The sequence below is a fragment of the Silurus meridionalis genome, chromosome 21 (genome assembly GCF_014805685.1).
Source record: "Silurus meridionalis isolate SWU-2019-XX chromosome 21, ASM1480568v1, whole genome shotgun sequence".
Lineage (NCBI taxonomy): Eukaryota > Metazoa > Chordata > Actinopteri > Siluriformes > Siluridae > Silurus > Silurus meridionalis.
The window spans coordinates 12,961,599-12,988,718 of NC_060904.1; the positions used below are offsets into that span (position 1 = coordinate 12,961,599).

General features: G+C 37.9%; 1 protein-coding gene and 1 long non-coding RNA gene across 3 annotated transcripts in view; one reads left to right on the forward strand and one right to left on the reverse strand.

Annotated features, from left to right (window-relative positions):
- LOC124375661 overlaps positions 1–27,120 on the forward strand; it is a 59,474-nt gene that overhangs the window by 21,653 nt on the left and 10,701 nt on the right. The window contains exon 2 of the long non-coding RNA XR_006923714.1: positions 9,009–9,116. This is a non-coding gene — a long non-coding RNA (uncharacterized LOC124375661). The remainder of the gene's footprint in view (positions 1–9,008; positions 9,117–27,120) is intronic.
- LOC124375660 (zinc finger protein 804B) overlaps positions 20,200–27,120 on the reverse strand; it is a 128,456-nt gene continuing 121,535 nt past the window's right edge. For both annotated transcript variants that reach the window (XM_046834202.1, XM_046834201.1), the window contains exons 3-4: positions 25,753–25,883; positions 20,200–24,395 (exon numbers count right to left, since the gene is read on the reverse strand). In XM_046834202.1, the coding sequence (XP_046690158.1) occupies positions 21,065–24,395; positions 25,753–25,883 (3,462 nt within the window). In that variant the 3' untranslated portion in view covers positions 20,200–21,064. The remainder of the gene's footprint in view (positions 24,396–25,752; positions 25,884–27,120) is intronic.

Sequence of the window (27,120 nt, forward strand, 5' to 3'; positions counted from 1 at the left end):
AGATCCGGAATTGGAGATTCTGTATTCTGTAAACTACGGTTTGACTTGATGTGCCAGGTGTGGGGACAGAGTAGGATCCAAATGTAGGCTTTAATAGAGGGAGTAGTCAAAACAGGAAGGTTGATTAACAGCAAACAAAACAGTCCGAGGTCAATACACATAAAGCCAACAGTACAGTGACCATGAAAACTGGGCAGATGTGGCAAGCCAAAATGTGACATGGACAGAACATAAGACCCGTTAATACGTCAATACACCAATACACAGCAATGTGTTTATTTGATTGTGCCCCATACATAGTCCTCCTGCTGTGAACTAGGTGGAGTCTGTAATTAGTTCCCAGGTGTAACACATTACTTGACAAACTGCCATTGTTCAAGGTGCCTTTTTTACTTTTTTGGAATACATTTAATAGTAAGCTTTATTATAAATCTAAATTTTAAAATATTACCTGTAAAAGTGTCACTGAAAAATTTTATATTGACGAGTGTATGAGTGGATGTTAGAAATATGTCCAATCACTTTAGCTATCCTCATTGAGTCCACTGATTTCACTTGAGCATAAATATCAAGGTTTAATTAAAACATGAATAAATACATTAGGGACTAATGCAGTATTACAACATTCAGATAACTAAATCTAGTTTCCCCAAACTTTATTCATGCTAGCTTGTGGTAATAAAATCAAAGAGCTAATTACCAAACTAATCACTGCAGCCGCTGCAGGGATTAGAAACTTGGATAGCAAATCCCCATTCAAATGAAAACCCAATACCTGATAAATGAAGAGCGGAGAGTAGAAATCAGCCTTCCTCCACACCATTATTAGTGTTGTAAGGAACTGGAAATTGGAGTTTGGAATTTACACTAAGCACACACACTTAGTCTCTGTCTCTGTAACCCTCGCTCTCTATTTCTTTCTCCTTTTTTTACACACAGTCACACACACACTGTGCATAATATAGAGTATATGACCCTTAATCTCATTGTAGTTAATGACATAATTACTTATTATAAATAACACTAATTAGGTTTATTAATGAAAGTGAACACTGAGGAAAAGATGTGATTGTGTAGCTGGTGGATTTTAGCCAGATCTTGAAAACAGCTTAAAATATTCATTTGAAGATATATATATAGTAGAATTATTATTTTAAAGGTTTTCAGGAATTGTTTCATACAGTACAAGAGAACCTATTGACTGTAGGTGGAAAAATGAGCTTTAAAATTCATCAGACATCTTGCTATTCTAAAGCAAAAATGCTGCATAAAGGTAAAGGTAACATTTTTCATTAAGTGGGTGTCGATATTGATACTGATAGAGCGTGAACTGATTCATGTCTGGTTCTTGTCATTGCTCTAGTGACTGAGATTTCTGAAGAACTGTCTACCAAGACAGAAACATGAACTGTGGAATGAGTTCCAGGATCATTTATAATATGTCAAAAATCCTCCATTTCTTGATGTCGCTTTGATTTGCAGAATAGCTGTATCAAACTGGCGTAAAATATGAGTCAAGCAGCTTATAGACCACAATATTAAAAATAGTGATATAATGTGCATTTTTGTTGGACTATCATTAATACTATTCTTAATACCATATAGTTTTACTTAAAATAAATTGCATCTCTAATTAGCTCACTTTGTTGTTGTACTGTACAACTGCTATAGCTCTGGTCATGTGAAATCTAAAGGGTTGATGGTAAAGGACAATCGACCACAATGTGTTATTTCCAACCCGCTAGTAATGTTTATTAGACATTTTAAGTAATAAGTGGATTATAAAAATCATCTTGTAAATTCATACAAATCAGAATAATAATAATTATCCAGTTACGATTAAACATGGTGGGTTTATGTTCAACGTTTGATTGCAATTGCATCAAGGTGTGAAATCATAATGACAGGGTTCATTATGTTGAACATAAACTGCACAATTGGGTGGTGCATTTGTGAAAGGAATTATAATTTCGTTTTTATAGTGATACTCTTGGTATTTTGTTAGTATACCATAGTTTGAGCATTTTAAGCATTTGCTTTTACTGTGCATGCTGCAATGATCATGTGTCAACATCTATTGTCTTAGAGTGTATTATTTAGTGTTACCTTTTTAAACTTGCTGCTGATGAAATTAATTCTTATTACATGATTCAACCACCACTAAGCTTTTTCCCATCCAATGGTGGTCCAATGATCATATACAATGTTGGGTTTGTATGTACTGTACTATGTACCACTTTTGTTCTCATCAGATAAATTAAAAAAATAAAAAAGATAATTGGTTTTCCTAAGTCCAGCATTGGATTGTCTGGGCTATGAATATCCTGTAAACTGCAGCTTCCATCTAAGCTGTGGAGCCTTTCTGTTCCTTCAGAATTACCCTCTTCTACTTTTACTTTTGATCAGCCTCATCTTGGCCAATAGCTTTGGCTATGCCATAATCTTTGCATCCTTAATAATCGATTAATTGGTGCTGTGTAGGACATTTTGAGACATGTTTATAACCAAACATTAGAAAAGATCTACTTTTTTTTATTGATGTGGTTTATTTAGATATGTTCTCTACCAAACTCTACGTGTTTCATGAAGCTAGGCTCTACCTAGAAAAGTGTGTACATTTTTATTTGTGAATGATTTTGGCTGCTATTATGAACATTTTTGTAAAGATTCAGAACATGGAATCCAATCCCACCAATTTCAGATCCATTGTTTTATCAGTAAAAACACTTTAACCACTTGTGTAAGTACTATCAGTTCTATACTATTTAATTATAAGTTTTTTTAAGCAATTTAATTGAGCAATGTGATTGAGCAGAGCACTTCCATTGCTGGCAGTCTTAGTAAACCATGGAAAATGACTGTTAGTCTGAGCAATTACATTAAATAAAGACTTCCCAGAATGCTACACCAAAAGTCTTCCGGTTTGTCCATTCTAAATATCCAAAGCAAAGCGATTTAAATGAATCATTACTAAATTACTATAATAAACAATGTTGGGCTCTGACAATATGCCCACTCTGAAAGAGCTCAGCTCTTTTTAAATTATCATCAATTCCTGAGTGAACACAATCATTTTTCCATCATGTGTTAGACTTTTAATGCCATTGCCCGAAGGCCAGCATTTTAATCCTTTAAATGCTTTGCTATAAGCCATTTAAACCAAGAAAAAAAAGCAGATGGAAAGAGGTCAAAGAATAGTCCTCGCTGACATTCAGGAGATCGGGAGAAAGTTTAAATGAGTTTTGTGGTTTCGAGTGAAACTTAGATGAGCTCAATTGATTGCAATAACTAAAACTATTGGAAAGGAATGTTCAGCATTGGTCATTTTATAAATATTGCAGGATTGCATGGTAGAAGGTGAAGCTTTACTTCTTTTTCTCATTATTGCCTCATTATTTTCATACACAATGGATCTGGAGTTGAATGTGCCTGGGGCTGAAATTGTAATTTATACCCTAAAAAAAATAGACGAAATTACTTAAATATGGCCATCAGTAACAAATTAACCAGGTTAACAAACAACTCAAAATGAGTCATTTAAATGCATTTTGAGCCAAAGCTACAATTAGTAGATGTCTAAATTGAATCAGTGAAATGTTATTTAGTCTAAGGTATAACTTAACAAACCTTTGGCTTCTTTTTCTTTTTCTTCTTCTCCCATTAGGGGTCGCTACAGCGAATTATCTGTCTCCATACCACCCTGTTATTATAATTATAACAGCTCATCACCTCATGGGAGTGTTGTCGTATACAAACAGAATTAAATCACAATATACACAATCTATACACAACCTTTTAAAAAAAAGGATTAAAAAGTGGTACCATTTCACTCCTAATCTCCTCAAGGCACCACCAAGGAGGGAATGTTCAACTTATTCTGGCTTCTTATGTCTTCTTTTTCAAAAGCCCAACTCCAGTTTTTGGCAGGTCCTAGATTTGGCCGATTCTTTATAAACTAAATGAACCTGTTCATTTAAACCATCACCTTAACAAAAAATTGCAAAATATCTAAACTATTAATGCAGCTATAGTAGTATCTCCCTTATCTCACATACATTGAGGTTTGACTTCTAAGACGATGCTTTCGAGGTCAGAGTTCTTATGTTCAAATCCTTACTAGTGGAATTGATGCTTCTGACTTTAGGAGACTGCCTTATTTGGACAACAGGTTCCTATACATCCCATTAAATAAGTACATTAATTGAGATATGTCTTGCTGACTTGTATATGTTATAGTTTTAGATCTCACTGAAAAATTAAAAAAGCTCTCTAACACCAAAGCAAGCCACATAATGTATTTATTTGAAGATAATTAAAATAATAATTAATAATAATTAAAAATGCTATCCACTCTGTCCCAATGTGCATTTTATACCAGACAACACATTTTAAGCAGCCAAAGCTATGACGGTATTTTTTAAAGGGCTTGCTGATATTTAAATGACAGAAGAGGGTTATCACTCAGTGGTTGTACCCCAAATAATATAAACAGAGAAATGTCTATAGCTTGCTGGATAATTAAAACTTTATTAACAAAATATCTTGTTGCCTATTGGAGTGAGGTAGTCTTTCACAGATCTGTTCTTTTAAGGCTGTGGAGGAGTGTGTCCTCACAAACTGCATAACACACAATAGATGAAATTGAGGGCAGTTCATGTGACCCTCAAGATTTAATTACTAGTTCTAAAAAATTGCCATAAGATGGTCCAATTGAAAAATCCACAACAGTGAGTTAAATCAATAGTCAAGGGGGCATGAGGTCAGGCAACTCTCTTCCCTTTGCTTTGAAGAATGATCTGTCCGTCCATGATTAGCCTCACAACTTACCTATGGAGTTAATGCAGTGTAGGACATTTGTAGTCAAGACAGTGTATATGCGCTAACAAGTGACAATAGCACCCAAAAGGCAGCTTCTTGGTCTGGGAAAGGTTTGTAGCAGACACAGGTGGATTGCATATGCCATGTAAACAGAATGACATTATGATTGTTTTGGTGATTTTTTGGTTGATGCACTGGCACACTCTTAGCCTTACCACCTCCTGCTTTACCTTTCCACATTTTTCTCTGCCCACATTAACCACAATTCAGCAGTTATAGACTCCTCCTGGTTGAAAACCATTGCTTGACTTTGCTAGTGGAAGTTCCTCATTGGGTATGACCTAGCAGTTAAAAAAATACTTCTGCATGTGAGAGATCCTTCTACAATATATATATATATATATATATATATATATATATATATATATATATATATATATATATATATATATATTGTTCAATTTCCTATTTATATAAGGGACAACTGGATAAAAGCCAGCTCTCGCAGCACCATGGATAGCAACTCTCTGTGGGCTTATAGAGTTATTCCGACTGCTCTGAAAAGGGGCAAGTTGCCTCAATTTAAAAATATTCCCAAAGTATGTGACTTTCTCCGTTATACCGAACTCTCCTGAGGCCCCTCCTTAAAAGCCCATGTAACACGAGATATAAAATGTATGTCTCTAAAGATCTTCTTTTCACTATAAATAATTTAAACAGACATAAATTGTAGAGTTTCTGCTTGAATAAACTGTTTTGCAGATAGTGTGACCTTATGACTACACCCAGGTCCACTTCACCAAACAAAACAAACCAAACCAACCTCACTAATAATTTTGTGTTTAAAATATCAAGGTTATTAGAAAAGAAAAGAAAAGAAAAGAAAAGAAAAGAAAAGAAAAGAAAAGAAAAGAAAAGAAAAGAAAAGAAAATACATAATCTAGAATGGCTATGTATGTTTTTTTATTTTAAACAAACATTTACAATCAATGCATTTCCCCTTTCACTAGCAAGACAAACATTATATCAGGTAAAATGGTATATCCATTCCTATAACCTAGATCGGTTGTCCCAAACTGTAATGTCTGACATTACTCGGTCCGTGGTGCAAAAAAAGGTTGGGGACCACTGACCTAGATCATTATCAGATCCTTATTATTTAAAATCACTGCAGACTTGGCAATAACTTGGCAAATCCTAAGTCATATGAAGGTTCTGGCATGCATGCCCTTGCAAACAACAAGGTAACAGGTCGTTCTTCCATCTCTGCTGGATATCTTGGGGTACATAGCACTTCAGTTACATATGTAATTATCATTCTATAGCATACTAATGTTTTTCAAATGCTATGGTTATATAGTGCCAGTATCAAAGGGACACATGCCCAACTGGCAACTGATTCCTTGAAACAACACTCCTGCATCTCACTGTTCCTTGGACATTTCTCAGAGCTTTTTGCTGAGATGTTAGATGAGTCCAAAATACACCCACAGCCATTAGTAGCACACAGAGCACACAAATTGTAAAGCCTGAGCACTCACTCATATTTTGTTTGAAGAGAACTGTAGCAGGGTCAGGCAATCATACCATAATTATGTCTGTGATGGCAGAAGATACACTAAATCAGTTCTCTGTTAAAGCCTGCATGGTCATCTGTCAAGACCAAAAAAGTGCACTGTGTGTGCATGTTTGTATTTGCCCATCTATCGATATTTTTGTATTTAAAATACAGATTCAAGTATTATAGGAAAATCCTTTTAGGGTCCCAAAGATTAACCATTTTGTAAATAAGTTTGTTTAGTTTCTTTAGTTTCTTTCTTTTTAACAAAATCTTCTCATGGAAATCTATAGTTTAGCCTTAGCATGAAAAAAACCCATCTCTTTGAAAAGAGAATACATGCAAGCTCTAGAAATTGGCTTTTCTGCTTTAGCTAAACAGCTCTTGCACCAAATCTGAATTAAACTCACCTGGTGAACAGGCAAATTCACTTAAGGGAAAACGGCACTGGCATGACAGATAAACATAATTATCATTTGACTGAAAAAAGATTGGATGTTGTGTAAAATAAAAAATAAAAACAGAAAGCAACAGAAATGTTAATAACCCATATTTTATTCACAATAAAACATAAACATCAAAATATTAAATTGAGGAAATCTTATGTACCATTTTAAGAAAATATGGCAGTTTTAATTTTGATGGCTGCACCACGTCCCACAAAATTTAAGACAGGGAGACAAAAAAATGGAAAAGTAGGTGTCAATAAAAAGAAACAGATGTAGGAACATTTAGCAACTAATTTTGTTTAATAAGCAACAAGACAGTAACATAAAAAAGCATCTTAGAGAGACAGAGTATCTTAGAAGTAAAGATAGTTGATAAAGGTTCACCAATCTGTGAACGACCAAATCTACAATTTGTGGAACAATTTCAAAATAATGTTTATCAACATACAATTGCAAAGACTTTGAATATGTCATAAATTACAGTACATAATATCATTAAAAGATTTAAATAATCTAAAAAAAATCGAAAATCAATATTGGAAGCCTGTGATCTTTTGACCCTCGGGCTGCACTGCATTATAAACAGATACAATTCAGTAATGGAAACCACTGCATGGGCTCAGAAACACCTCCAGAAATCACTGTCTTGAACACAGTCCACCGTGTCATCCACAAATATAGGTTGAAGCTCTAGGTCTTCTCCAGGTCAAAGCGCATTTAAAATGTCAACGTGGAAAACTGTTCTATGTTCAGACAAAACAAAATTAGAAATTATTTTTGGAAACCATGGGCGCTGTGCCCTCCCAGCTCCCAGAACTCATTTCAAAAACCTGCATCTCTGATAGTATGTGGGTGCATTATGTCTATTGAACGGGGAAGCTTGCACATCTAGAAAGGCATCATCAATGCTAAAAGATTATATATAGGGTATTAGATCAACATACTGTTCTGTATAGTCAATGTCAACAATGTATTTCTCAAGGAAGGCCTTGCATATTTCAGTAAGACAATGCTAAGTGTTATACTGCATTATTTACAACAGCATAGCTAGAGGAATCCAGGTAGTCCAGGTAACCAGCTGTCCAGACCTTTCATTAGGTGAAAAGATTTGGTGCATCATGAAATGAAAAAAGAAGTCCTAGGACTGCTAAGCAGCTGGAATCCTGTACCAGGTATGAATAAGACAACCTTGCTTTCCTAAAAGTCCAGCAAATGGCCTACTCAGTTCCCAGACATATACAGACTATATCTAGGGAAATGAGGGAATGCTATAAAGTGGTAAACATGGCCCCATCCCTTCGCTTTTGGGACCTATTGCCGCCATCAAATTCAAAATTACAGATTTTCTCCCTTGACATGGTATATTTACTCCCTTTAAACATTTGAAATGTCTTCTATTATGTATAAAATGTGTGTTTATAAGCCTTGCAAATCATTGCATTCTGTTTTTTATTTACATTGTGCACAGTGACCCAACTTTTTTGGTGTTGGGGTTGTAGAATCTTGTTGGCATTGCTGGCATATTTGAAACTGTAAGTGTATTTTTCCATTATTTAAAAAAAGAAAAATTAATAACACCTTAATTGTATATAATGGTGCCTGCATGTCCTTTAAACATTTAATAACATAGCCATTCATGAAAGCCCAGACCCTGAAAAAAAATATGAAAAGTATAATAATAATAAAAAGATATATTTTTAGTTATTTGAATTAAATGAGAGAATGAGAGAAAAGTCTGAGATTTTTTTCTAAAGTTGATCATCCAGAAGGTGCACAAAGCTAATATGTTCCCAGAACCTCATCTTTTATTTTTCGAGGCTTTGTGATGCATGAAAAAAAAAAAATCTATTTAGGTGCCAAGGATAAATCTGCCCAATCATGTACATGAGAAACAAGAAGTTATGCAGAGGATCATAAGTATGCAGTGAAAAGATTGCACTTGTGCTGAGGGGCCCATTGTGGTGTTTCCAAATATGATTTAATCAGTCATCTGCAGGCAGCAGGAAACTCATTGACAGCATAATTTATCTCTCTCTCGGCCCCTTACTCCCATATCCCTCCACCTATCCCACTTTCATTCTTTGTATTTCTTTATCTTTCAAGCATTTAAATGTTCTGCTCATCTTCTTTTGTCCTGATCTTTTTCTTTCCTTTTCACACTTGTTTTTTTGTCTTGCAACAAGCTGACAAGAAAAAAGTGAACAATGGCGAATGAGACAAACAGCGAAGCAGCAAGTGTGAAGAGTGACAGCAAGTCAAGCAAAACATGACAGGAAACACAGCAGCAAAAGGTAAAGAGACTGTAAACCGACAAGTAACAGAATAGAAACGATGATATAAATAACTTTGAGAAACGGTGTGGAGAAGGAAAAAAACGAACAAATAAACATTAGTACGAAATCCATAGAGGGATCACACAGTGAAGAAAAGATGAAAGGGGGAGTAGTGAGAAATAGAAGTGCCTACATGATGTGTGATTTATGTCACCGCAAAAGGCCCATTCCTGTGATTAGGCACTTTGGGCAGTAAATTGCTTCTGAAATTTAATGATGCAGAACTGAAGTTGGGTATGTGGCACATTGTCAAAAAAGAGTCAAGGAAAAGAAGATTGGTGTCTAATAGCATTTCCTTCTCTGCTCTCCACTGAAAAGTGCTGGGGTTTGCACCATTTTGTTTGTCACATTGAAATGTAAAATGTATAAAGAATAATTCTGGTGATATAAACGGATCTGAACCAAATGGCTGCTGGGAAAATATGACTTGACAAATGAGGTGAAGGAGGAAGTGTGTGTGTGTGTGTGTGTGTGTGTGTGTGTGTGTGTGTGTGTGTGTGTGTGTGTGTGTGTGTGTGTGTGTTCTTATGAAAGACAGACTCCAAAGTTAATTTAGCATTATAAGGATCGAAATGTGTGATCATCAGAAAATAATAAACAGCTGACAAGAAAGATGTGGGAAGAAAAAGGGGGTTGGAGTACAGTGGTACATTGGTCATGAGTTCAAATCCCAGCACCAAAAAGCTGCCTTTGTTGTGCTCTTAAACAAGGCACCTAACGCTCAACTGCTCATTTGTATTAATTAGACTATTTTATGTCCCTCTGGATTAGTGCATTTGCCAAGTGCCATAAATGTAAATATTTCTTGATATTAAAGAAATCAAGACCTCAATAAATGTGAAACTGTTATACTGAAACATTTGAAATGCGGTTTGTAGTTCTGGTCTTAATTTATTGATTTATGTATAGGTTATTTCCTTGAAAAAGTTCCTATTTGTCAGGGAACCACCGGCCACGCCTTCCCTCCACACCCAGCACGCTTGCAGCACCTCACTTACTAATCACCGTCACCTGTTTCCCATCATCCCTCCCCCTACTTAAGGCCCTCACTCTCATTCACTTATCGTCCATTCTACAGTGCATTCTGGAGATCATTCATGGACTACCCATGCTATGGACTTTACCCGTTTCTTGGTTCTATTACATACTACACCCGTTTTCCGGTACAGCTGCTTCCTGGCTGTTTGTATTCTGTTTAAAGACTAGTAAACCTCATTATAGTTACTTCGGTTTTGTCTGCTTGATACCAGCCTGTCACTATTACAGATACAATGTGTCATATTGTGTAATCTAACAAACACAATTTTATCTTAAAAATGGCCAACATGAACTTCAACTACCAGCATGTTGACCCAATCACTGGACTGGAATTCCCAATCACTGTACTGAAATATTGTTCACCTGTTTCCAAGTTATATATTTGTTTTGCATTTATAAGTTTGAGACATTTTTGCCAAAATTTTTAATATCCTTTTTTTTTACTTTCATTTTGCTTGTTTAGCTTCTTATCAATGTTTGCATTTTTCATGTCGTTTTGCTTTATCAGCTGAGCCTGTCTGTATGTCCCATTCCTTTTACATGTTTCAATACTTTTCAGTATTCCTAATATTGTGACTGTTCCTATTCTTTTGCCTTCCTTGTTATTGATACTGCTTCAACATTTCTGCCTGTGCCACCCTCTGTATCCATTTAGGTTTTTTCTTTTACGTCTTTTATGTCTATTTTTTACATCTAACAGGATACAATATATTCGATCATTATGGGAAAACAGTTGGATTTTAATTAATGCTCTTTAAAAAAATGACCCTATTTTCCACCTGCGTCGCATTTAAGACTCAGTTTGGCAAGTTAACAGTTTGATATGACAAGCACAACTGTGATCAAATCAGGTTGATCATTAAATATAAAGCTTTGTACAGCTGATAAGTAAGAGTGTATAGACGAAGAAGAGAGAGAGCTCAATAGTCTGCTAGAATAAAGCACTGCTGTATTACTCTCTTTAGACTGGTGCCAAAATCAGCACATAATCAAGAAGCATTATGGAAACTAACGTTCATGAAAGCGCTTTTGCATTTAATTACTGCTGTCTGAATAAACACCAATGAAAAGTAACTCTTAGTTCTGGCCCTGTGAGACCCTCTACTACTGTACATCATTTAATTGCTAATATGTCATGTTCACTAAATGGATAGAATGTTAATTAGGCATGCTTGAGCACAGAAACCACTAAACAACTCAAATAGAAGAATGTTTAAATGTCAGTGCTTTACAGGAAATGTAGCATGATGAAACATCTTTTAGGACGCACCTTAAAATGAACACTGCCGATTTCTGGTGTGATTTCTCATTTATACTTTTAAGAAAGACGTATGAACAAAGCATCCCAGAAAACATTATTTTTCTGATGAAAGGTTTTGCTTTGACAATTCAAAATATTCATCTTTGTCACTGATGCTTGTGCAGAGTTCCCTAAGACAAATATTAGATAAAAGATGTATTGGCATTAAAGATATATTTGGCTTTTGAGCTTTCCTCTGTGAAATGTATTAAACACTGTAGATACAGCACTGTGTACATGTTTTTTGTAGAAAAAATGCTAAAAAAAAAAAAAGTAACTGCTTCTTATTAAGAAAATGGAAAGTAAATAAACAGAAGAAATTTACAAATCAAATAAATATTTTGGTGTGATCAATTCTTCTAGGTAAATTTTTTTTGCACAGTTCTGCACAGTTTTTGAAGGAAATCAGCAGGTAGGTTGTTCCAAACATCTTGGAGAACTAACCACAAATCTTCTGTGGATATAGGGTGCCTAAAATTCTTTTGTCTTTTAATGTAATGCCAGACAGACTTAATAGACCAATATTTCATATTTTGATTTTTCATTCCAGCACATCTGCTGCTATTTTCTCTTCACCACATGTTTTCATGCATAGTCAAGTTGCTTAGCCTTGTTTCATTGCTGGAGTTATTTTTATGTTTGGGTTTTTTTTGTATCACAATTCTTCTGCTCGTTCTTTTGCCACAGCCAAATATTTCAGATTTTGACTAATCAGACCAGAGTGCCTACTGCCATTTTTCTTAACTGCAGGTTCTATGTTTGTGTGCATAGTTGAGTCGCTTAGCCTTTTTTCCATGTTGGAGGTATGGCTTTTTAGCCACTGTTCTTCCATAAAGACCACTTCTGTTCAGGTGTCTCCAGACAGTAATGGGTGTACCTAGGTCCCACTGGTTTCCACCAGTTCTTTGCAAATAGCACTACTAGCCATATTTTGATGTGAATGGGAAGTAAGCATGATGTGTCTTTTATGTGCTGGAAGTTAAACTTCCTTGACTGACCACTGCATCTACGGTCCTCAGCGTCCTTTTTATGTGCTGTTTCAAAATAGCTTGACCAGTACACTTTGAAACACCAGTCTGCTTTGAAAACTTCAAGACATACCTGATGCAATATAGCTACATTGTGTTTTGTTGCTGTGATATTGTGTATGACTTGTGACAAGAAACTGTCTTTCACAGCCTCACATTTGACTAAAACTTTTGTACAGTACTGTAGATGTCCATCATGCCAGAGGTTAATAATTATAGCACTAGTTGATAAGAATGAGACTTAAATGTAAGTGTTTCTGATATTTTTCCATATCAGTTATATCTATAAAAAATGTAACAGATAACAAAGAAATCGTCTTCCTTTCAGGAACTTGAGCTGCGTCGAAAAGCTTTGAGAACGCGATCTGCGATACCAAAGTTGATGATCTTATGGAGGTTGTAATACGCACCGTTGCCAAGCTCGATATAACTTGCCCGGTTTATGGGCAGAAATTGCCTTTATCCAGTAAACTAGATGAGCGCTTTCTGACACCCGTGTCGGAACCTCCACATTAGGGTCTCCTGTTCTTTCCCGACCTGCACACTGAGGTTTCCAGGTCATTGGCTAATGCTTTTTTGGCCTGCCCCTTTACCCCCTGCCTCGATGGTGTATTCTCAAGTCATTGGGTGGAAAGAACATGGGTACGGAGCGATGCCACAAGTTAAATAGACGTTTGCCAGCCTCCCTTAAGCCCTGACACTACCCATGAAGCCCTTACATAATATGTCGCCGTTCGTGGGTAAAGCTTGTGCTTCAGCAGGTTACAGATCAAGCTGACCGGCTGCATGAGCTGGATGTGGGAGGTGCCTTGTGCAGCCATGTTCACAAGCTCCATTGCATGGTGGATCTGACTCTCAGAGTCACCAAAGAGACCACTAGGGCCATTGGCCAGTCTATAGTTGCCTTGTTGTCTACAGAGAGGCACCTGTGGCTCACTCTATCAGATATGTCTGACTGAGACAGGGCCGTACTGCTAGATACCCCACTAACCTCTACTGGCCTCCTCGGTGATTCCGTATGCATGATGGTTAAGAGGTTTAAGGAAAATAAGAAACAGGCAGCAGCGTTCCATCAGTACCTCACATGGGGCTGATCAGCAAGCACAGCCCCAACCGCAACCCTCCACCACTCGTCGAGAGGTACAGAGACGTAGCATCGCAACTTGCACTCCACTGTGAGGGAACCTGCATGGCGATCAGTGTCAAAGCCCTGTGACGTGATAGATCTGAGGCCTGTCATCTTCAACAAGGCTTCAACAAAAAAGTCCTGACACGGGACTTTCTTGGGAACCGGCCGTGAAGCAGTGCATTGCACCGCTGTATCTGGTGCCCATCCTGTCCCGGCCCCCCCAGGGACCTGGACCATTAACCTTGCCACCTATGGTGCTTCAGGGCATAGCCAGATTCAGCGAGCTCTCTTCCGGTTTCCACACAACATCATAGTGGTCCAGGAGATCTCCTCCTTTGAGGCTCCTAGAGTCATTTCAGGGCACTGCCCTGGCTCTAGGCATCCCAGAGGTCAGTTTAGAGAGTCGGATACCCTTAAGGCACTTTCTGGCAGCTTGGAAAGCTTATCTAGAAGGGTCTAGACGTGACCTGTGCTGGGAGTCCCCAGTTGTCATGTCACGCTAAAGACGGATGCGTCCCTCATGGGGTGGGGATCAATCTTAAATGGTCGCTCCACCCAAGGTCTATGGGAAGGGCCCCATCTAAGTTGGCACATCAACTGCCTAGAGATGCTGGCTGTGCTGCTTCTAGCACTAAAGCATTTTCTCTTAGACCTCAAAAATCACCATGGCTGATCCGTACAGACAACACAACAGTGATCTCCTACATCAACCATCAAAAAGGTCTGCGCTCGTGCAGGCTTGGCCGAAGCTCCGTCTGTACGCCTTTTCCTCCATAGTGCTGATGCTTTTCCTGGAGTTTCCTGGCTGCATCAAAAGCTTGGTCCTCTGGAGTACCCTTCCAAGATATTTGCAACGCTGCGGGTTGGTCCACCCCGCTGACCTTTGTGCGGTTCTATCACCTGGACCTCAGTGCCACTCCTGGCTCCTCTGTCCTCCTATAACTATGCTTGAACATACACACTAGTCAGGGACTCTGGTGTGATGAGACACTTGTTCCTAAAGCGTTTCGACACAGCTCGAGTTCCTAAAAGGGTATGTCTCTGGGTTACGTAGAGGCGTCTCTACAGCGCTTTCCTATCTGTTACAGAAGCTGGCCCTGGCTTTACTCCATGTGTGTTTTATACTTCCTGGTCATGATGTCACCGCACCGGTGATGGCCAGCGTCCAATTTTTGACTGATTACACACATTATTTCAGTGCAAACACTCGTGAACATTCCTAAAGAGTTTCAGTATATTTGGAACAAGCTACCTGCTAAGTTTCTTCGAATTTTTTTGTGCAAGTCTACCTAGAAGAATTAATCCTGTTTCGCAGCAAAGGCTGGTCACACTAAATTTTCTCCTGTCCATTTACTTTCCAGTTTGTTCTATAGTAAAAATAAAAATTAGCATTTTTTAACTATTAACACATTTTAAAGAATTTAGCATTCTTACATTACAGCATTTTTCTCATCTGCATCTTTACACCCTGTACATCCAACACCAACTTCAATTAACTTTGGCATAATAGCACACAGCATCATAATGATCACTGACACCTGTACACAAACACATCCACAGTATTTTTTTTAAGAACTTCCACCCTACCAGATCACTACAAAGTATACATTCTGTGTCTGTTTCCAGTCAATATGACGCCTTGGTATTTTGTTATTCTGACACTCTGTTTTTGGTTTTGGTTTTCTGGCTTTTGATTCCTGTTTTCTGAATACTGTTTGCCGATTGCCTGACTTCTGCGGGATTCCTTTTTCTGATTTTTATACATGTTGTATTTGTTGCAAGCTTTTCAAATAATGCTTTTTGTGTACCTGCACTCCTATCCACCTTTGCTCCCTGACAAGTAAACAACCGAACAAAATAGGCACTTTTTTGTTGTTGTAAAGAAAGTTTAATAATAAAGTTTAAGTTTAGTAAAAGAGAAAATAGGACATTTCATCTAAAAGTAATATAGTATTATAACCTAAGAAATAGACCTTATATTCGGTTACAATATATTAATGAAGTCTGTAGATCTACAATATAATTGGCCTAGACAAAATCTGTGAAAGAACCCTTGCAAGTTTTCCAAGATACTTTGTCCAATTATTGTTTTCCAACTGCACAAGAATACACATAGGAAAATGTACTTTTGTTAATATAAAAACAAACATTTTATTAAATTCTTTCTCTTTATAGATTTACAAAGCAGCAAAAAGAACAGCAGAATATGTCCCCACCTTGCCAGAAAGCTCAACGCTAAAGAGGATGTTGCTATATTGAACAAGCTGCCACTCAGCCTGTCATGCGAAATAACCTTAGAACCGAAGTGTGAAGAAAAACTAGAAATCGCAACATTTGGCTGGGACTGAACTGAGTGAACTGCACAACACTGCATGCTGAGCTATCCTGAGCAACAATAATTTAACAAGCCTGTCAAGGTGTATATCTGTCTCAGGCAAATGTGTGATGCTGTAATGAATGGGTTAAATAAACATCTGATGTGATTGCTAAACATTTAATTAATTAGATAACAAGACCCTACTAGTATATAGTAAAAGCTTGTTTGTCTTTACATTCTAACTGGAAGTAGCAAAAGGAGACATTTGTAGTTTAATTCTTACACTAATCCAGAAGACATTAACTTAAAGGCCAAGGTGGGTAGCTCCTCTTCAAAATACATTGACTGAGTCATAAAATCAATTATAAATTCATGTTTCAATACAGCTTGCCCATTATCTTTTTATCTTTCAAGGTAGATACAATAACCACAAAAACAAAGTGATTCAACAGATTTAATACATTAAAATTGAAAAAAATCTAATATAGTGCATGCTAATTTTACACTATATAGCAAAAAGTGTAGCGAAGGAAATGTTATGCTACAACGTTTTTTTCTTCCAAATGTGATACCTGTTTGGGAGAGACCTATATATGGGTGTGAAGATTCGGTGCTTACATACTTCTGGCCATATAGTAAATATTAGAGATGCTAAGATTCACCAATATGCATCGGTGCATGGGCATAAAATTTAACAATGTGATGCATTGAATTTAAAAAAGTGTGCATCGGATATCCCTTGGCATTTGTATCATGATAATGACTTGTTTGTACATCTGTCAAAACATTATCTATTTATATACAATTATTAGGAGATGCACTACACTTTTATTATTTAGAAAGTGACCATTATTTTATACATAGATTGATTTCTACTCGCTAAAGAAATATGACATATTACAACACTTCAGAGACCAAGCTGTGTACTGAGAGTCACACAGAATGTAGATTAACATGGCAGAGGTAGAGTTGCATCTTCCTGGAGACAGAAAAGGAAATGTGAGGTTTATAAAATTAATTTTTCCTTTTTTTTGCACTACAAAAACCTGTCTGAACTAAAGAAATCAAACTATCTGTTCAATATTTATTTTTTTTTCCCATTGCATCGTAATGTATTGGATCCAATCGGAATCTGATCACACTGCATCATAACAGGGTTACATTTGTAGCGTGGCATGGAGACGCAGTGTGTCCTTCCTTCAGTTGACCATGGTTTCATACGTAACCTGGAAACGGTTCCTTTTCAGAGCTCGAGCTGCTTCAACAATGCTTTGGGAACAAGAGTCCAATACTGGCAGACTGACCAATTCCTGCCTAGTGTGTGTGCACAGCTAGGCCGAAGGAGAGATGGGCCAGGAGTGGAACTGAGGTCAAGGTTGCAGATGTCATGGAGTGAGACTCCAGAGGACTGGAGCATTACGTGACGTGAAGCGGACCGGAAACTCCCAACACGGAGCCCTGAGACAGGAACCCGGGATCTCTTCAAACATCTAAGACCGCGTGACCTTTATAGTACGGAGGGGATTGCCCTTCCATGAGAACCCTTGGGTCCTGAGCCACCACTGAAGGGGTCTCATGTGCAGGAGGCCAAGTGAAATCATATTGGATGCAGCTGCCATTAACCCGAGCAATCTTTGAAACTGTTTGACAGTGACTGCCCTTCTCTGATCCTCCTGAAGGCCGAATGGACACAATGCGGGTAGGCAATAGCTGCGCACGCATAATGGTCAAATCCCATTCGACACCCAAATAAGTGGCTCTCTGTAGTGGAAAAAGCACACTCTTTTTTTGTTGTTTAGCCGAAACCCGGGTCCTTCATGTGAGCAAGAACGACATCTTGTTGACGGACCTCTAACTGCTCTGATTAGGCTAATATCAACCAATCGTCGATATAGTTTAAGATACAGATGCCCTGAAGCCTCAGGGGAACCAGAGCCACATCGTGTAAAGATCTGCCATCTCCTGGGACTTCGGGCCAGAGTGTTGCACATGATCCCTCACGGGAAGTGCAAGTAGCCACACTCTGTTTTCTTTTTGGTAGCCTTTATTTTGGACAAAAAATTGACAAACCATTTAACAGCTCTCCATTGAACAGATTACACACGTGATTCAAAGTGTGGACAAAGCGTTGTTGACGCAACTCGAGTTCCTGAAAGGGAATCGGATTGCATCAGTAGCAGCTTCATATGTATCTTTAAAGTATCGTATTGTTGGCTATGCATCGAGATGTCAATCGCATTTGTCTTAGTTATAGAGATGCACATCTCTAGTAATATACCTTAATTTTAATTAAATACCAAAAATTGAGTATTACATTATTATATTTTGGTATTACAATTGTACCGAATAATTTTCCTAATACAATGGGATGAATGAACAGAGATTAGTAGAGTGAAGAGATACAGCAATGGTGGTTCATGTTGTTTAAAGAACATAAAGGACTTTTCTCAGGTGATGTGACCGACACTGATCTAGATACTGCTTGTTCTTGAAAATGTGTTTATGGAAATGTTTTCTACAAATTGTAAATATTTTTATTAGATAATTGTAAATGTAGATAGTGTGTTATAGAATAAGACCCTTAAATCGGATGGTCTCGCTTTTCACATTAGAGGTAACAGCATCTATCTGACATTATGAATGTTCTTCCCACTACAAATGAATGAGATCTTTTTTCTTTTATTAGGATAAAGCCAAGTGTGAATCTAATTGTATGTCAGTCATAGGAATGCACCTCTTGCTGTTCCAGCAACAGCTTCTTTATTTAATAAAACTTCATTCATTAACATTTCAATCTCTTAGTTACTCACATTTCCTTCCACACTCATATTTTGTCTCCAGCTTTCCATTGCCAACATCTCACACACTGTACTTTTCACTATGTGGTCCCGAGTACGGTATGAGTGATGAGCATCATTTTTACTAAATTGAACATCAATTTTAGACAGCGAACACATTTTGCACTGCAGCTTCTTTCATACATACAGTAGATGTGGCTCTTAATGTGGAGTACATCTTTATCTATGGATTTTCATTTGCTAAAATATGTGACTATTCTTTATATTATATATTTGCTAAAGCACAGCAACCTCGGTTCATGCTCTAAATAGACAAAGAGCTGTATGACTCTTATTTAGATTGGAGGGTGGAGGTTCGGTAGCTGGAAAAAAAATGAAGTGCTTTAGGGAAATTGCAGTCCCAGTAACTGTTTCAAAGAACTGGAGTGTGACTAAATTATGTTTTTACTAAAAGAGTGCTGACAGGATTCTCTAAAGCAGTGCCACCTGGTGACATCTAAAAAAAAGGCTGAGTGAGGGGAAAAAAATTTGTAGTGTTGCTGCTTCACTGGGCTCTGGTACAGTTCAGAGATTGTCGTACTGTCAGTGTGGAGTATTACATGTCCTGCCCATGTCTGTAGGGGTACTTCTCAGTGAATACATTCATCCATCTGCAATAATCACTATATACAGGACCAGGATAAAGTGATTACTGCAGATGGATGAATGTGTTCACTGACTCTGCAGTCAATGCCACCTTATCATCTCTGTTTATTGTAAATCATGAAAATAACCATTGTTTTTTATATTTAAATTCTATTTAATGTTTACATATCAGTTGCTCATGATAATCCAGTCGGTGAACATTTAGGTTTGACTAAAAGACAGGAGGTGAGCTGAAGGTAGAAGAGCTGAATATGTTAAGGTTTTTGTTGGGAGTGATGAGGATGGACAGGATTAAAAATGAGTTTATTAGAGGGACCAATGTAGGACCAATGTAGGACCATGTAGGACGTTTTAGAGACAAGGTGAGGGAGTCGCGATTGAGATGGTTTGGACATGTGCAGAGGAAGGACATGGAGTATATCAATAGGAGAATGCTGAGGATGGAGCCACCAGGAAGGAGGAAAAGAGGAAGGACAAGGAGGAGGTTTATGGATGTGGTGAGGGAAGACATGCAAGTGGTTGGGGTGAAAGGGCAGATGAAGAGGACAGGGGGGTATGGAGATGGATGATCCGCTGTGGCTACCCATAATAGGAGAAGCCAGAAGAAGAAGAAGAACAAGAGACATATTTATTCAGGTCTGTGGCATTTAGCCATGGTATGATAGGTTGGGCCATCATGACAAAACATTTGATTAAACAATTTATTTAATAAGGTGAACAATGAAAATCATATAATACAGTCATTCAGTCATATTTTTGAACAGCAGCAATGACAAGATACAGAGTTTTCTTCAAATTACATTAAATTTATTCTTAGGACATTATTGTACAGGTCACAAAATGTTTGGCTCTAACAAAATAAGAGTAAATACAAAGTCTCTGGAACATACATAATTCAGACAAGTGCAGGTTGTACACACCCTATGTTTGTTAAAATGTATATATATATATTTTTTTTTTTCGTTTTTTTCCCATTAGAAAGTACAGTACATCATAATATTTAAGACTTTAGACCTTTAAATAGATTGAAAAACGGTATTATTGCATTATAACAACTCTGTATTATAGTTTATTTAGTCAGTCTTTTGCCTCACTTGTACTGAAAGATAGAATAGAATATGCTTCCGTATCAGGACAAAACAAATCACTTGCAGCTTACATGTCAACGCACTGTATATCCCTCCTTTTTATTTTAATACATGCTCCAATTTTTACATTGGTGTTGGCGCTTGGACATCTCTAGATAAAAAAAATTACCCCTCAAAATAATTGCAGTGCATGAATAGAAAGGGACTTAAGTTCAATTACTAATTAACCAAAAGATAAATCTTAGATTAAGCCAGGTAAATATATTTTCCCATCATTTAAAGTTATCATTTACAGTAATGGAGGATAAGACTTTTGAAGAAGGCCAGTGCTTGACTGCACTGCCATTCACATAAATAGCAGACAGACATTCAAACAATTATAGTACAAAATAAATGAGAGGACAAGCAAGACATCAAAACCTTTGGCCAAGTCAAAAACAAACATCACAACGTGCTAGACTGTAGTCTACACTTCTGAGTATCAAGGATAGACTTTTCTCTATTTTCTCACATTATATTATTGTTCTTTCCCTTCCCAATTTGTTCTTATTTCTTCACCAAATCTAGCTCGCAATACCATGGTGGTGCTGAAGATCCTGATGTGGGAACAGGGGCTGCAGTGTGGGGTGGATTTGCAGACTCCTGCCAGCCACCATGGCTGATGGGGTAAGCACAGAGGGGAGCAATGAGGCGTGTGGTGGGGGGTGAAGTGTTAGGCCAGCAATGTGAGAATGAGGATGTGTATGGTGGAGGGGTGCTGCTGAAATAAGGTGTAGAGGGTGTGTTGCCAGCATTACTGCAGGGGAAGCTTGATAGAACACAGTAGGAAATGGAAGAGGGGTGAAGTGGGGCTGTGGGAGAGTGGGACGAAGAGAAGGATGGGCAGATGGGGAACCGCGGGATGCCAAGCAGGCTGATGGACAGGAGATGAAGGAAGAGAAAGCTGATAGTGCCCCATGCTGATGTATGGTGTATGAGAGACAGGGACCTGGGACAGCCTGGTTTGAAGGCTCAGGAACAGGAATAGGGAGTTGGTTCATTTCAGAAGCAAATGAATTTCTTGGCATGTTGTGTTGCTCTTGTAGATGTTTCTGCTGCATATGCTGCTGGGCCTGAAGTTGTAGGAATCTGTACTTGTCCATCTCTTCCTCAGTGAATGTTATAGGTTTCTCTGTTAAGGAAGAGATTGAACAACTCTGAGGCGGCTCATCGTGGGTTTTGTGTGACGTGTCCTCCAGAACACTGATGAAGTTTTCATGAGACATGGACCTATCTGTCTGTGTTTTTAAACTTGCACAAGAATTTGAAGTTCTCAGATCAGTTCCAGATGGACAATCTGGGGGAGAGGTTGACTTATGCTTGGCTATACTTGCAGTCTGAAAGTCCGCTTGTCTTTCACATTTTGATTGATCATTTAGAAATGTATTTACTTGGTTACCACAATTGCTACTGGTATGTTTCTCTTTGGGCATTCTTGCCTGTCTTATTCCTTTCCTCACTGAGGGTAGCTTGCCAATCAAGGGGAGTGATAGAGTACATATTCTGTTTGACACTTTTTTATCATTTGATGTGCTTTGCTTTGTCAAATCACTGGATTTGGCGGTTTGTGCAACAGGATCAAGTTTTCCTCTGGAATCAGAAATAACAGTTGGGGTGTCTGATTGCACAGCCTCTGACCTATCAATAGATGATGATGTTGGTGATGAACTCTTTTTTCTTGGTGTGTGTTTTCTTGAATGGACATTCTTGGCCCTAACTGAGCTCTCTGCTGGCCATTTTAAGTCACTTTGCCCCGAATCTCTACTAATGTCTGAAATACTGGTGATACTAGAGGAAGCAGGACTATGTCTGAACCTAGGACTGGACTGCTCATTCTCCCTCTCATGATTCACCACTGTTCTTAACCAGAACCTATTTCTTCGTTTTCTACTCCTAAGATCAGGACTTGGCCTCTTGCACCACCAGTCTTGTTTTGTGTCATGCGAATCATCACCATCCTTGTAGACTCTATAAAAACAAATTCTTTTTCTGGCAGGGTTATGGCAATCTCTATATCTGTTCTCCCTGATGTGTCCTTTATGTTTTCTTATACCATATTGTTGCTTTATGATACAGCGTTTGCCACAAGCCCCATAGTAATTCCTCTCCCTGTAGAGTTCTGAATCTTTGTAATTACAGTATTCCACTCTGGGTTCAGTGTTTTTATCTGGACTCTCTGACATGTGTGTGTAACTATAGCATGGGAAGCTGTAGCTAGAATTTCTGATGAAAGAACAAGGCTGGTTATATCCTCTCCTCCTAGGATAGTAGGAAGTTGACGCAGAAGAAGTATAATGCCTTTCCCATTGGCAATCGGGCCATTCCCGCTCAGTCCTCAATCCTGACAAGACACCCCATGAGTTTGCCTTGAGTGGGGTCACATTATCATCCTGCTTTGATGTGCAGAAGTTGCCACACCCCTGGTAATTACCTTCACTCCCAGCTTGAGACCGTATGGAAGCATGCAAAAGAGCTTTGCGCTTTGCCAGACGGAGAGCAGCAGGCAACCTCTGGCGCTTTCGTCTTCGACGTTTTGGGGCAGAGAAAGCACTTACAATTATACTTTTCAGGTTTAGTTGCTGTGTTACATCCTGTGATTTTTTTCTCTTTCTCAGTTTGTTCCTCTTCCCTTTGCAATTCTGCTTGGTGCGCAGTTTGCTGGCCAGAGAATTGAATTCAAATTGTCCTTCAGCAGGTGACTGGGCAAAATTACTGAGTGCACAGGCCACTCGATGTCTCCTAACAGCATCTATTTTACACATACGAATTCGTCCTCTCCTCTGGTGTTTGTGTTTCTTTGGTTTTAAAATGCCCAAGTTAACTTTATTAACATTTGGTGTTTGCTCCTCTTCTCTGTTGGGATTAAATGGGATGGTGCACACATCTGTTTTTTCTGCATCTGTGCTTTTATCTTTGCCTTCTGTGCATTTAGAATTCAAAAACAGTGGATTGCAGCTATAGGACACTCTGGGTTCATCTGAGGTGTACTGCACGAGCTCGCAAGGCCATTTTAGCTTAGTCCCATCTTTTCCAAGAACATCTAGGAAAGGTTTGCTGCTTAGGTCACCCACAGCTAAAAAGTTTCCAGCCACTAAATTATCCTGTTTGCTACTTTCTTGTAAGTCATGTTTCGAGTTCTGTGAATCGAGTTGCCCAGAAGCCATATTGTCATATCCATCTGTATGAGCAGTTGGACTTGGGTTCTTCGGGCTCCTTCTCTCCATCATTCTGTCATACATTCTTTCATGTCCAGATTTTTGGCCATTATTATCTGCCTTATCTTTTATACCATGGGTATTTGGACAACTTTGCCTTTGTGGCTCTATGGCACAATACATCACCTGCATCTCCAGACTACTTTCCTGATTGGACTGATCCGACTGTAGATCTCTCTGTGGTGAAGTGTTCAGTGGCATTGGATCCAGAGGGACATGGTGATCACTCTGTATGGGTGAAGGAGATCGGGACAGGAGGGCTTGCAATGCCAGTTTATGCTGCTGGTTCTGGATTTTCTGGTGGTCACTAGTTTCATCCAAGCTATCAGCAAACACTGATGCACAGGAGTCCAGCTTCAGGTGAGCCCGTTTTGAGAAACAGAATGAGATCCCTGTCTTAGCATGCCTGTGACCTTTTTGAGCTAGTAGTGAAGAACACTTAACCCGAAGAGAGCACTGATTTGTAAGCACTGGTGCAGGTGGAGGGATTTTAGTTGTAAAGTCTGGGGAGGCAGAGCTCTTATTTTGATCCTCACAAAGCGTGTTCCTGGATCTTTTTTGTTCATTGCCATTGATACTTGTTTTCTCTTGCTGATGCTCTTGAGCTGCTGCTGTTAACTTTGTCTTCTTTTCTCTGTCACTGTAAAAAAAAAATATATATATCAATTATTACCAAACATTATGTATATATTAGAGATGGTAAGATTAACTGATTTACAGTGATTGGCATAAAAGTTAACAATGTGATGCATCAGTGTAAAAAATGAGTAAAAAAGTTGGTATTTGTATCACTGAAACTAATGAACTTTACACAGGCTTTAATAAAAGACAGTGTCTGTTACACGGTGTAACGGGTGAAATATGTTGTGGCTCCTTTAAGAGCAGAGCGGCATTTTGGGAATAGCCTGCCGCCACATTTTTCCGCTATTACTGCATGTGTGCAAGACAGAGGAATATGTCCTTATTATTTTCTGATGCTCATTTCTAAGTTTCTTTGACTAACCCGTAACGCTGTTGCCAAGAGAAAAAAAAAGCACAAGTTTTGGAAACCTGTCTGTGCTTATATGATTTCTGTTGCAACTGGAGTTAGCGAGCTCTCCCTTCACCCAGACTCAACGCGTTACAACGGCTTGTATCTAAACAGTAGCCTACCAAGAAAGTCATTGTTTACTGTCTTTCTCCTTCATTTCACAACTATTTCTCTCGGGAGTTTATCTTTTGGCATCGTCGTGCGTTTAAAAAAAAACCGTTTTTAGAGTTACATCTTTCTTCAAACAGAACAGGAAAAGAATGTCTGGTTTTATTTAATATTTTTTCTTTCTCTTTTGCACTACAAAGGCCTGTTAATGAAAGTGCCATGTGTTTAAAGTCAGAAGGCACTTAAGAAAATGTATAATTTGCTGTCTGTCTGAACCAAAGAAATAAAAACCATCTGTACCATATTGAATTGCATAGCATATTTTTTCCAGTGCATCGTGCTGCATTGAATCTCATTGTGTTGAATCAAATTGAAATTGTATTGCACTGTATTGTAACAGGTTCATATGTATCTTTAATGTATCGCATCATTAGCTATGCATCAACATGCAAATTTCATCGGCCTCAGTTATGGAGATGCACATCCCTAAAAAATATATCGGTTTAGCAACCTACAGATTTGTAGGCACTTGCTTGCATGGTGATGGAACTTTTTATCTTCTATCCTATTTTATTTTCTGTGTACTACACCTAATCCTTTACTACATTCATATCAAACAAATTAAACTGCTTGAAAGGTAGAGGTAAAGTCACTATACTGTATGTAATCTTTATTAGAATATATTGTGTATTGTATTATATTCCTAAAATTATGTATTTTAAATATTGTTTAGCGGTTAAAAGTAAAAAAAAAAAAAAAAAGTTTATGAAGTTGAAGTGAACTGAAGTGTTGTATTATAAAGCTTTGTTCTTCAAATACTTTGAGAAGCATACTATATGGCAAATATTACGAGTCTCACCCATCCCTTTGCTGCTTGAGCAGGGCAATTTGATGGAGGCGTTTCAGTGCTTTCTCCTGTTTCCTTTCATCCTTCCAGTTCTTAGATGAGACATTGCGTGCAAATTCTCTTTGCTTAAGCTCCTTTAGTCTCTGCCAAGACAAACACATGAAGGACAAATTACACACAGAACGCAATGTCTGCAAAAAACTAAATATTAAGAAGACACCAAAAGAATGTGCTGTTTAACATTTCCTAACAAAATATATAGACGGATATCTATCTTGTTAATAGTTTCTTCCTCTGGGAAGAAAAAAGGGGAAAATGAATCAAAACAAAATAAACAAGATATCGACAATGCTTACACTTAATCAGAAACCAATAAAAATGTCAGCAGCATGTGGCTGACATGAAGGGGAGTTTTCAAATGCAATGACTTTATACAGTGGGGAAATAAAGAAATTTGACTATTTGATTAGACTTGGGAAATGACAAAAGAATAGCTTGCTCTCCAGCACTCCTTTCTTTTCAGGGCCGCTTTTTCATGTCAATCCACATCTCCCATGTCGCACTTCACACTAATGGTCCTAATTGGCATTTAATAGTAATGACACCTTCAGGCTTGCTATTTTGGCTGCATTCTCAGAATAAAGGAACAATACATAAAAAGGAACTTATTCAGAATATATTTAGAAAGCACACAGAAGAGACACAGGGAAACTGTATTACAATGTCAAATCCCCCTTTTTTTTCTGCCAATGCTCACCCACTCTCTCTCCTATAACATGACAGAGGGGAGGGTGAAGGAGAACCAGAGCTTCCTCTGAGATATGTGAATGCCAGCCACTGCATCGTTTTGAATGCTGCCGCTTATGCTATGTCACAGGTCATCTTAACCCACTTAAAAAAACACACTAACTATTCTATGCCATATAGAATAGTATACATTACCAGTTTAATTACATATCAAAGATATAAGCAACTTTTACACCCTACTCAACTACATTTATCATTTAGTATATGTACTTTTTACTCCATTATATTTTAAACAATTATGTTTTGCACCTCTGCTGCCCGTGAGTGACTTTTTTAGTACTGCATTTTTATCCAAACAGATCTAGAAAAAAATTCCAACAACTTTGAGACCCAGCTTTGGTTGAAGTTGAATAACAATATTGCCTTTGTTTGAGAGTGAGAGCTGCATCAAATCACAGTCAGCTCTAAATATTTGGTTTTCCTTCATCGAATGGTTTTAGTACTTTGTGATACTGTTATTTTATTTAGTAATTGAACTTTTGGAAGGTTTCATTCAGGCATTTTTAAGAAACTGTTGTGTTTATGGTTAATGCACTTCAGGTTTACAATTTGATTTGTAGTTTAGGCAATAAA